The sequence below is a fragment of the Mugil cephalus genome, chromosome 12, assembly GCF_022458985.1.
Source record: "Mugil cephalus isolate CIBA_MC_2020 chromosome 12, CIBA_Mcephalus_1.1, whole genome shotgun sequence".
Classification (NCBI taxonomy): domain Eukaryota; kingdom Metazoa; phylum Chordata; class Actinopteri; order Mugiliformes; family Mugilidae; genus Mugil; species Mugil cephalus.
In genome coordinates this window covers 23,371,263-23,383,846 of record NC_061781.1, presented here as the reverse complement: position 1 = coordinate 23,383,846, position 12,584 = coordinate 23,371,263, and the positions used below count along the sequence as shown (strand labels likewise).

Sequence of the window (12,584 nt, the reverse complement as noted above, 5' to 3'; positions counted from 1 at the left end):
TAACATTTAACCCATCTTGTGACAATTCAGTGTTCTGCTGGGAAACTTTAAGACCTGGTATTAATTTGTGTGGATGTTACTTAGACATGTAGCACCCAGCTAGAACAAGGTGTTGACCTGGCCTCCAAATTCACTAGATCCTAAACTGATCAAGTATCTGTGGGATGATCCACAAACAGAAGCCCCTCCCCTCAAAGACCAACAACATCATATTTCCACACCCTCAGAAGGCTCATGTCTATTATCTGATGAGTCACTACTGTTTCAGGAATACTAACAATATTAGGAATGGTCATAATGTTATGCCTGATCTATGTATGTACCATCTTATATATACAATCAAAGGTAAAAGATGAACGTAGTAAGTATGAGAATAAATAAATAGAAACAGTGTGTGGTGGTAGAAGTAGCACAAAATGTTTAAATGACGAGTATGAAGTGTTAACAGACCGAACCAACCGTAGTAATTAATTTTCTGAACCACTTTATTGTGTTCGAGGTCAGAATGAGATGAAGGCTATTTCAGGACTCACGCTGAGGGAGAGGCAGCGTGCACCTGGACAGGTTGGCAGTCTATTACAGGGCGTACGAGCAGCGTTTCCAGCAGCGTTCAGTCACAAAGCTGCAGCTAAAAGAAATACAGTGCGTCCGACTGATAAAATAATGCAGGAATGAGCCGCCCTCCATTCAGCCACATGTAGTGTTTCCTGCACTTTTCCACTGATAGAAAAAAAACAACAACAACAAAAAAAAACAAAAAAACAGGAGGAAACATTACCAAACACATCTCATGCACTAAGCTGCCACTAATTCACCTTGCTCTCTGCCGTGACCCCCACAGTTAATCCTGCTGCACTCTCTCATGCTCTCATGTTATTTTGTTTTTTCATCTTCCGCCTCCAGAACAAGCAAAACATAGACTTATATTATTTTCTATTTCAGGTAAAATTTCTGCCTGTGTCTTTATCTCCTGCAGCCGATGGTTCAATGTGCAAACAAACAAACAAACAAACAAACATATGAGCCGGGTCAAAGCTGCAAAGCATATGTACAGCATCAGGTAACACAGTACAGGGTTTAATTACATCCCCGTTTGTTCGACATTGGCCCAGACCCAACTTGTCCCTGCACAGATGTCGAGTTCACGTGACGATTATTGTCATCCACCGCGCACACACACACACACATGCACGCACACACACTGCACACACACTGCACACATATCAATGTCTTTAGTATTAATGTGAGCTGGACCTTGCCCTCTTGACATGGCTTGATTCATGCGGGGATGAGACACAGATACTGAATAGTTGATGAGCTGCGAGAAAAAGAAAAGAAGCGCAGGAGGGATGGGGGGGGGGGGGGGGCAGAAATAGAGAGAGGCAGGACTTACAGGGAGGGAGGGATCGAGCAGAAAGGCGGGTAGTCGCTCTCCTCGCTCCACTAAAGCTCCACTAAAGCTTCGCCAAAGCCCGGAGGTTGGGAGACCTGATGGAAAATTACCTTGTGATGAAAAGGGGGAGGTCAGGGCTGGTGGAGTCGGACTCGTCCTGAGGAGAACGAGGAGGAGGAGGAGGAGGAGGAGGAGAGGAAGGAGCAGCGTTTGCATAGGGAGGATGTGCATTTGGCCGATGAGAAGGGACCGAGGTTGGCCATGGAGAAACTAAAAGGTCCCACGGTGGGATGCACCACAGCCACCTGTGGATGGAGAGCCCTGCTCCTCCCGCAGCTGAACAGACAGTCCCTGTACGTGTACGGCAGCGAGGTGGCCGTGGAGAAGGAATGCATCCGGCAGCTGCAGAGCGGAGTCTTTGTCATTCACCCTTTCAGCCCCATGAGGTATTTAATAACAGCTGATAGATTCAGGCCAGTCCCGCACATCACTCACACCGTTTGTTTCTCTGGGCTGCTTCCGTGACTGTTTCTCGTAGGATCGCGGCTGTTGCTTTAGTTTTCGTTGTCACAGTCAGTAAAGTGGTTTGATTTGTCTGCAAGTGGAAAAATAATCAGTGAGGTAAATTGTGCCCGAAATAATTCACAGATTTGCTGATTATTTTTTTAGGTGATTTAGGGAAAATGAGGAAGTGAAGTCACCTTGTGTGTAAACTTGCTCTATAAATCACTTTAAACTAATTAATTATTTAAAATTATTAATTCATATGTTTTTGTAATATGGAAGTAAAAGAAAATCTCTTCCTCGTGTTTTGTTTTGTTTTTTGTTTCCACTTGAAGAAGTTTTCTTTATCCAGTCCTTTTATGTCTTCAATGTTTTTCCAGCGAACGACCCCCAACTACATTTGTTCTATATTATACTCGGCTTATATAAAAATGTACATTATTATCATAAATTTTCATTCAATTTTAAACAGTCCCTTTTCTAAAATATGTTGGATTCGTGTTAATATGTAGTTGAAGAAATTTAAATTTGTGGGAGAAAATTAAAAAATATATACAAAATGTCTAATCAACCAAAGATTTTGCGACCGCCCCTGCAGTACCCTCTAATTTATTCAGATGATAATTGATATTTAGCATAATTAATCCAAAGCGCATTTAAAAGCCCAATTAGAAGTGATTTGGGGTCGTTAGGACTCCAAGGATAAAAAACAGACGGATCAAATGACTTATTTGAGGAATGGGCGTTTCTTATTATTGGTCTGTAAGGTGATCAGATGGGCTGAAAACAGAGAGGGAATGAAACAATTGGGATCAGAGAGCAGAGTTATTTGAGCCTGGCAATTGAACCCTGACTGAGGAGATGTGCAGTTAACAATATCAGAGTATTTAGTGTGCATAAATCAGCTTGCCTTACCGGGCTGGCAGATAAGCCGACGCTTTCCACTACGAGATCTGAGTATGTGCTCAAAAGTCACATGTGTTTATTTATATTTTTTGGGTCTGTTTTCCCCTCTAGGAGTTACTACATCATGTGCATGATGGCCATCACCTTCCTGAACCTGATCGGGATTCCCATGGAGATCGCGTTCCTGGACGGGAACAGCGGTCTGGCGTGGGAAGGCTTCAACGTGTTTTCAGACACGCTGTTCCTGATCGACGTGGCTCTGAATTTCCGCATGGGCATCATAACGGAGGACGCAGAGGTGAAAGTGGCTCTACTCTCGACTCTATTTTCAGACGCAATCTGGACGACTATAATCCCAAACAAGCACACACAATCCATCTCTGCCCCATCTGTAATCTCAGTACATGGAAGACTAGATTAACAGCCTCCCCCCCCTCGGCCTCTGGGCACAGACTAAATTGGCACCTACTGTTTGATTCTGTAACAGGGATTACGATAGCGCGGATAGGTAGTGTAACATTTCCAATTATGTATAATGAAAACTATATCCTGTTTGTTTTTATCGGCTCATGCTCTTATCTTACCAATCACAAATGGCCCATGTGCAGAGTTTTCTCTCAGCCAACATCTGGTTTTTCTCTCATCCACTCTCAGTACGTTTGTGCCTGTTTTTTAAATATTCATGCTGCGGCAACATTTCAGTCTCACTGTCAGCTGAACGTTTCTCTGCACGCCCCCCCCGCTCATCCTCTCCGACATTACCGTCTGCTTTAATTTTGGACTAACTCCCCAAACTATTGGTTGAGTTCAAGTATTAAATTATACATCTGATCATGGCACATGCTGCGCAGCCTATTCATCCATCTGCTCAATCTGCTGCGCTCCTCTCTTTTGCAGGAAGCTATTCTGGATATCAAGCGGATCCGAGTCAGTTACCTGAGGACATGGTTCATACCGGACGTTATAGCAGCTTTCCCAATCGGCTACATTCTGCTGTTTGCGGTAATAATGAACAGACCGTAATAAAACACAATAAAACACAAGCAGTGTGCGCTGCTCTGTAGAAAACAATCAGTCACACATCACTTTAAGCTTTGAGGCAACTTTAGAGCCAATATAATTTATTAACCCTTTAACATTCTGTTGAGTCGTATATGGGACAGCAGCGGCTTTTTGAACCAAGCAGAGCTCTGCACAGGAGTTGTGTTTTAACCGTGTGCCAACTTTGATTAAGCAAGAACAATATAATTTGATATTGAGGCAACTTGAGTGATTCTGACTTTTATGATGGAAATTTGACCGAGACCATGAATGAGATCCAAAATGGTCATAAACAGCTTTCAGTTTACTTTGGATATTTCATAAATAGGCGTTTTGTTTTTGTTGTTTTATTGACTATAATCAGAATCAGCTTCGTACAGGGTATCAATGACGTCACTTCCGCCTGGAGCCACGCCCCCCGGAGTGGCCCAAATTTAGCTGAATGTAGCAGTAAATACAGCAAGACCGGGGAAAATGTGGATTATCAGATGAAATTAAAGACCACTGGACTCGACAATGATCCGAACAAACTAGTAAGGATTTGGAAAAGCGGATTTTCAGTTAGTTTAAGTTAGTTTTAGGTCATTTCCGGTATGATAAACGTAGCTAAATAAAAGATGCTAACGCTAAGAGCTTTAGAAGTAGCGGTAGCCATACAATCCTGTAGCGTTAAAAGGAAGACGAGGAGTGATCACAAATATTAAGTTTATTTTTTTATTGTTATTTATTGTTGAGACTGAAGTAGTTACAGTCGGCCGTAACTACACACATCTACAAACTTATCTGACAGCCTCCAGGACGTAACTTCATAAGTAACTTAAGGTGACGTCATCAAAAATCGCAGCTCAAATTAAAATTACCAAACGCTGTTTCTGTGCTTACAATAGCTTAGAAATAATGTTAAGAATTATAATGTAAATTAATTTTACAGTTTAGACGCTATTAAAGCCTATGATTAAAGATAATGCTGCTAATCTCCACGTTCAACTGTCACTTTTTCGCCACTCAGTGGCCGTAACCATGGAGACTTAAGCTAACTGTGACGTCACTTGGATACCGCGGCCACTTTGCTCGATGGTACAAGACAAAGCACTTAAATAAACATGAAAAATAAAATCGTTAAAAAAATAAAAAATAGGAAACCGTACAAAGCGTTTCAATTAGCTTGAAAATAAAAGTGCAAACTATACAAAGCTGTACAACATAAATTAGATTTCCAGAATTTAGAGAAAGAATAAAGAGCAGAATCAGATATAAATTGTGAGGATGTTCTTCAGCAACAGCCCGGGGGAAGAAACTGTTTTTGTGCCACCTGGTTTTGATGTACTAATAATAGGTTAAGAAAAAAAGCAATTAATTGAGCAATAAATGTAAGATAATAACGATAAACCAGTAAAATAATGGGGATAATGTGTTTAATTTACAATCCCAGGGCTTACACTACCACAACGAAGACAACCCCTCCAAGACCAACAAGATGATGAGGATACTGATGTTCGTGCGGATCCTCAGCTTGATCCGTCTCGCTCGAGTGTCCAGGCTGGTCAGGTTCTTCAACGAAGTGGAAAAAGTAAGCAGTGAATTTTCCATCAGCCTTCACCCTGAAACCTTTTTACCACGCCGCCGGCTCCAGTGACAAATCTGACTTTGGTCAATGTCATTTGTAAAATAAGAGCTGGTCGTAGCTCGATTATTATTAATTTTTTTTCTTATGCAACAGTAGATGTTATTATGAAATATGATATCTCAGCTCTGACCTTGATAGTGCATGATGTATGCTTTCTGGAACTGGTGTTTACTCGAGGCTAAAATAAATGATTTTAGGTGAAGTGGTGCTTCCTGGAAAACCTGGAAACCTTTTATTTATTTTTTTTTGGAGTGGTTTGTACAGGGACCAGGCTAAGAAAGAATGACACTGGATTGACTGGATGTTGCTGTCATGTACTGCAAATACTTAGACTTTATTCATCTATATTTCTTAAAAATATCCAGATTCAGAGTTAATGCAGATTTTTGAGCAAATAACTGTATTTATTGAGCTTGAATGAGTATTAATGTGCATCACTGGAGCTCGGAAGACGTTTGATGTTTTATTTCTGTTTTATTGTGTTATTTAGCATTAGATCGGGAACATTGTTTGCTTTGCTACAACCTGGGTCTACCTTTCTAACTTGTACTCACAAATTAAATCGAGATCTAGAAACAAGGACGAGCTGAAATGAACTATCACGTACGTCCGTCACAGTTTACCGATCCGTGTCCTGCTCCAGCTGTACATCAGCTGTGTGCAGACGTTATTTCTCTGCAGTCTGAGATTCACTCACTTTCAGTTTTAGATAATCTGACTAAACGGTTGGCTCGCTTCCACCCTGTGAGATCATCTGACTGCTCCTGTTTCTTGGTTTCTTCTTGAGGTGTCCTTCTTGTAGTGATGTGGTCATTCGATGCCTCGTGTTAGGGGCACAATAAATAAACTATTCAGATTCATGGGGAGCTTTTGTGAATTGTTTAAGGGCTGGGATCAGACCGGGGTTAACACCAGCGTGCCGCTCTATTATTATCGGACTCGTCTACATTTACATGTCGTGTGTTCCTGACAGGTGTCAAATGCAAACCTGGAGGTCGTCCGGCTGTTCTTCCGCGTCTTGTCTCTGTTCATGATGATTTTTTTGCTGTGTCACTGGAACGGCTGCATCCAGTACTTCGTCCCGATGCTGGAGGAGTTTCCCACCGACTGCTGGGTCCGCAAGGAAAACCTCATGGTAAAGACGACGTTTTCTAAATGAAGAATGCACTTTGTCTTAAATCTCCTATTACCTTGACATTTTCTATCACTTTTAATCCTTGGTGTCAATTTGACCACAGTAATTCAATCATAAACAGCAACTTTATGTGTCTGGTACTTTATGTGTATTTGTTGACTAACTAAATAACTCTTTAAATAAAATAAAATCCCTCCACCCCACCTCACATTTCCATCCAGAAAACCTGTTACACAACTCTGGACAAATATGCAGATCACCATAAAATCTCACTGATAGACCTTAAATAGGAAAGAGAAATTTTTCAAATTTCCTCCCACAATTTTCCTACACAAATGTAAATTTCTTTAAATACACAATAACATGAATCTAACATATTTTAGTAAAATGGAGATAAATGGAGACAGGAGACACTATCTTTTAGGTATGTTCCTACACTTCATATTTAATTTTATCATCTCTAATATCTCTAAATCCCTTCATTCATCGTTTATAAATATGACTTATTTTTCTTCCTCAGCTTTTCTTTGAATTAGTTTGAGTCAGTTCATTTCTTGTTTATGATGAATCTTTGTCATTTAGGGTTAGAAGGGTTTTTTTGGTTCCTCCTGCACATTCCTACTTCAAAGTAACATTTGTTTCTCTTCTTTATGTACTGTATGCTTTCAGTTATTTTATTGATCTGTTCATTATTCTCTTTTTTACTTATGTGGTAATAAAAATAGATAAATTGACCCCATAGATAAATAATAGGAGGGTTAAAGTGTAGAAAGTTGTCACCTATAGATGGTCCCAAACCTTTTCTTCCAGAACTCCACAGTCATTGTGAAATACTCCTGGGGAGTTTTCCGGGCCCTGTCCCAGATGATCGCTCTCTCTTACGGCTCCATGGACGCTCCAACAAGTGAGGCAGCTTTTTAAAAAAAAAAAGTGTCTAATATAAACTCCCAGTTTATTTCGCACTAAACACACTTTTTGTTTGATTTTCTTCCTGTAGATTATGTTGAAATGTGGATTGTCATGGTCAGCATGGTGTCCGGCTGCCTCATGTACACCGTCCTTGTGGCCAACGCTACGACCATGATCGCCAACGTGGACCCAGCGGCCAAGGAGTACAAGAGCAAGGTGAGACGTCGGGGGTGACACTTGCCCCCCCAACACCTACATAAGGCCTTATACGGGGGTTACACCATTCTGTAGCGGTGTCAGAAACCTTTGTGATCAAATTCTATACCCTACATAGGGAACTCAAAATTTCCCATAAAGCGTTGCAAAATGTAGTGAAAATCCGATCTCTCAATGGGTGGTAGATATCCCATCATGCATTGCGTCTCTAGTGGCGTCGCCGTTAGTGACCGTTAATGGTGGTAAACCCAAATATCACCCGTATTCAGTGTTTATTCTGTGTTGCTAGCATTTGTCGACTGGAAAGCTGGTCAGGGAGACACATAAATAATGTCGTTGCCGAGTGACGAACGGGGACGTTAAGTAGAAAAACTAAAAAAATATGTGTCATACGAGACATTTACTCTTCCCTCACTGAATCTCCGGGTAACGTGTGACAACTGTCATTAATTCATAATCTTTCTATAATGTTAAAATAATTAATCATGGTATAAATACAACATGAAGCTTAGCCAAACGTTTTATTAAAAAAAAATGCTTCACAGAACGTAACGTACTGTCATTTAAGTTCAGCATCAACATTCACTTATTTGACTTTTTAAAATGAAATTTGAATTTTAAACATTATAACTAATAACTGTGATTAAGTGTTTGCTGCACACGTTCACATATCGACTAAGATCAGGGTCCCACAGCTTTTACATCTGTGTTCAGACCTTTTATGGCCTGAAGCCAAACAAACAATTTCTTACTTTTTTATTACTGTCATTTAAGTTCAGCATCAACATTTACTTTGACTTTTTAAAATGAAATTTGAATTTTAAACATTATAGCCCTTTAATGGCCTGAAGCCAAACATGTCTTAGTTTTTTATTACTGTCATTTAAGTTCAGGATCAACGTTAGCATCATAACTTAAAGTGATTAAGTGTTTGCTGCACACGTTCACATATCGACTAACATCAGGGTCCCACAGCTTTTACATCTGTGTCCAGACCTTTATGGCCTGAAGCCAAACATGTCTTAGTTTTTTATACCTTGATGGGAGAAGGTAAAATCTCAGTGTTTTGTCTTTTAAATCGTATGAAGAACGATACACAATGTTTTCACCCCATAAGGGGAAGTGGCCTTAAAAGTTAACGTAACTTACGTAGGACCATTGTCCTCCATGAGCGGCGAAACGTCTTCAAGAAACTCTACAGGTTTAAGAAATGTAAATATCTCACCGGTGAAAGATGTATTTTTGTGTGTTTTCAGTTTATACGCTGAATATCGACACATTTTTGGAGTTTCAACTTGAAAACCTTTTCTGAACATAATGTTATTTTTTATTTCATGACCATCACACATATTCGTTTACAAAAAAAATCACATTTTAATAACGTGTAAATAGTTTTGAGAAGCACATTAATTCACCCCGTATTAGTTCCCTGCTTCACTATTTTCCACCTTTCTTGTCCACAGAGTAAAGCTGTGAAAATATGCATTCATGCAACACGATTAAATATGCACCTGCAGGAAGACACTCGCGGCGTAAAGCTATCCGTCATGAATTATGTGTGGGGGCTAGTGAGCCGTGCCTTAAAAATATCTCCGCAGATGAGCCGTTTGGAGCACTACATGGCCTTCATGAAGCTCCCTCCAGAGCTGTGCCTTCGCATCAACAGCTATTATCAGGCTCGCTACGGAGGGAAGTGGTTTGACGAGAAGGACGTCATGGACACAGTGTCTTCAGCACTCAAAGAGGTACAACTGGGAAACGTTTTTTAATCCCTCGTATCAGATTTTTTTCCGATGCGTGCTATCGTTTTGTTGAACGGTCCATAATCCAAAGCAGACGACATATTTTCTGCCTTTGTTTTTACTTTTTCACAGCAAATCCTGATGGTGATGTGCAGCCGCCTGCTGAGGAAGGTACCGATGTTTCAGAACAGAGACGAGAACTTCATCAACGCCATCCTCCCCAAACTGGAGTACGAGGTTTTCCAGGAAGGAGACGCCATAATCCGACAAAACGTCCCGGGAAACCGCATGTTCTTCATCGACCACGGACAAGTTCTGCTGGAGACAGAGTCCTACGACAGGGAGCTGTGTGACGGAGACTTCTTTGGAGGTGGGTTGGGATTTACGACGAATGTGGGAAATATATAATGTTTATGAAAAGTCTGTTCACTTCCTGTTTTTAGTTTGTGTCAGTCTTTAATAACTTAATTCCTTTAACTAGAATCAGATGGGAAATTTTATTATTAAACAGCCAGTTCACTCAAATTACATCAAATTAAATCACAGTTTATTAGTTATACTAGTTAAAATATTTGAATATAACTGTTCTGTTAAACTTTTGTTTGCATGAAGATTCAGACAACTTTATTAATCCCACCAGAGGAAACTGGTTTGCACAGCTTGTACGTTATTACACAACACACACATACGATAGGAACAGATAAAAGTAGAATTAAATGGCCAATAAATAGATGAAACTAAACTACCAAAAATAATAGCGCCACACTAGACCTGTCAATCTAAGCCTCCTCTACACAGTAAGCCCCGCCCCTATGGCTGCTGAGCCAATCACAAGGCTGCATATTAGATGCTGACTCGGTCAGTTTCCGTGCTATTGGCCGAGAGCCTCATCAGTCCTCAGGTGAAATCCTGCAATATTAGCAGCATAAACATAATTTATAACCTTTACAAGAATGCATTTGCTTTCTCGTACCTAATGATAAATGGATGCACTCTCTCAAAAACAGTTTTCTTACCCTGCAAATGTTTTTGTCCACCTTTATTTTTGCTTCCAGACATAATTTCTCTTACAGTTGTTTCAGTTTTCACGGCAATTATTATGTTTTGGTGGAAGTTCTGATCAAACCTGTTCAGAGAAAGACAGCGCTGAGGCCAAAGGTTGCATATTGCATGGAGTAGAGTCCATTAGGTGCCACGTTCTCTTTCCTTGCCAAGGTCAATTTAGAAACCTGTCAATTCTCTGTTTCCCTAAAAGCAGTTGCATCATTGGAGCCACTTTCTCTGTGAAAGTGAGCGACGGCTCGCTCAGCAGATGACGCGCTCTGATAGTGTTTTCAAGGAAATGACATTGCTATTTGTGTGTATGAGGGAAGTTTTTGCAAAGCTAGAAGTAGTAAAGGAATGAAGAATGAACTTTTATATCATTACTGACTTCCCCACCATTCTGTTGGCTTAAGAGGAATATTTAGTCGTGCTATAAACCTTTCTAATCATATAAACAGTCCTAGGATACAGCTGCAAGTTCCTGTTTATATGTGAACAAGAAGGATTTATAAAAGAGCACAGTTTCCAGTTTGATTTATTTAATTCTTCGTTAAGTGGGAACAGGTCCTAATCTTTTTTTGGCAGCAGAGCTCTGCAGCGTTTAGAGCTAAGCAGGCTTCCACCAAATAAAAAAAAAAAGTCTGGTTGTTTAATTTAGGATTAATTGTCAGATCTCATCCCGTCGTCATTAGGGTTCAGTCGCTCATTAACCGCGGCCTTGTGGTTCCTTCTGTGCGCGCAGAGACGTGTGTCCTGACCAAAGGCAAACATCTGGCCACGGTGAAGGCGCTGACCGACTGCCAGTGCTTCTCTCTTTCCTACAAGGACTTTCAGGAGGCGCTCCGGGGCTTCCCAGATGTCAAGAAGGACTTTGAGAAAATGGTCCAGCTCAACTCTGACGCTGAACTCGTGTAAGACCAAAAAAAAAACCAACAGTATTTGGACTTGGTACTGTATTAAACGCACAGAAGCTATGCATTTCCAGGGCATTTTTGGGGATGACGACTTCTTCGTAAGTTGGACAGAGATGGACAATATTAGAGAGTTTTTATTTTATTTTATTCGTCTTCTTAAGATCGATCAATTATCAGCCATAAACCAAGTGAAACATTTAACCTCAGCCTCCTCGAAAGCTGCATTTAAGCCTCAATGTTCAAAAAAAAAAAAAAAAGTCGATGCATATTTGCGACTAAGCAGGAATTCACAAGAAACACAAGCAGTCAGAACATCGTACGTTTTTTAAAAACTGCTCATTTGAACCTATCTTAACTAAATTTGATTGTTGGAGCATCCGTCATAGTTTGGACCAGTGGTTCCCGACCTTTTTTCCGAGGTTTATTCCCTCTGATCTCTTGGACCCAGATTGGGAACCACTGGTTTAGACCAACCTCAGTACACGAAAGATTATTTATTGTACTTCAGTTGCATTTAACATTTAGATGTAAACAGTTGATTCTGATTGTCTGACTTCATGTGTTTCTTCCTTCTATGGACTGTGTAGTGATACATCCTACAGGATGCTACAGGATGCTAGCAGCTAACTTCAAGGCAAAGGATTATGGGAATGCTAAGATATGTGGGTGTTTGGTCTTAAACCAAAGTACTGGATTAATTATGTTTTTTTTTTTTAAACTTCATAATGGGTCTGCACAACATTTCATGCAATTTCATCTGTTATTTCTTGAGATTTTTGAGTCTGAACCAAAGTTGGAAATCCAAGGATTTAGTAATTAAGTCCCTAATGATGACTTACAATGGTGAGCCAAAACATTACGACCACCTGTTATGCTTTGAGAGTCTTCCAAATACCTCAGGCTGCTAAAACGTGGCCACAGAAGACCTGGTAAAGTAGTAGCAGATCCTTTTCCTCGTCAACGCTGCAGACCGAAGTACAAAGCATCGGCTGTGAGAACCAACAGTTTACTTATGTTAAATGTATCTCCGACTTTGCCACTTGCCATTGTTGCGAGACCATCAAATTATTATTCTTTTAATCTCATCGACTCATTGTAGATAAGACCCACCCTGCAATAAAATGGAACTTTGCTTTAAAAGAAGGTTAAAAAA

At 40.3% G+C, this 12,584-nt stretch overlaps 1 protein-coding gene across 1 annotated transcript; it reads left to right on the top strand.

Moving 5' to 3' along the window:
* The first annotated feature begins 1,454 nt into the window (after positions 1-1,454).
* hcn5 (hyperpolarization activated cyclic nucleotide-gated potassium channel 5) lies at positions 1,455-12,574 on the top strand. The gene is made up of 10 exons (XM_047601005.1): positions 1,455-1,839; positions 2,915-3,101; positions 3,701-3,805; positions 5,277-5,414; positions 6,445-6,606; positions 7,417-7,510; positions 7,604-7,731; positions 9,330-9,476; positions 9,606-9,843; positions 11,260-12,574. The coding sequence occupies exons 1-10, from the start codon at positions 1,655-1,657 to the stop codon at positions 11,430-11,432; spliced, it is 1,557 nt and encodes a 518-aa protein (XP_047456961.1). The 5' UTR covers positions 1,455-1,654; the 3' UTR covers positions 11,433-12,574.
* The last annotated feature ends 10 nt before the right edge of the window (positions 12,575-12,584 follow it).

What these genes read in the sequence shown, in the direction of transcription:
- hcn5 (XM_047601005.1), top strand. Translation starts at nt 1,655, where the DNA reads ATGGAGAAACTAAAAGGTCCCACGGTGGGATGCACCACAGCCACCTGT. An exon ending in CACCCTTTCAGCCCCATGAG is followed by an intron (nt 1,840 to 2,914) that starts GTATTTAATAAC and finishes TTTCCCCTCTAG; the next exon opens with GAGTTACTACATCATGTGCA. An exon ending in CCAAGGAGTACAAGAGCAAG is followed by an intron (nt 7,732 to 9,329) that starts GTGAGACGTCGG and finishes ATATCTCCGCAG; the next exon opens with ATGAGCCGTTTGGAGCACTA.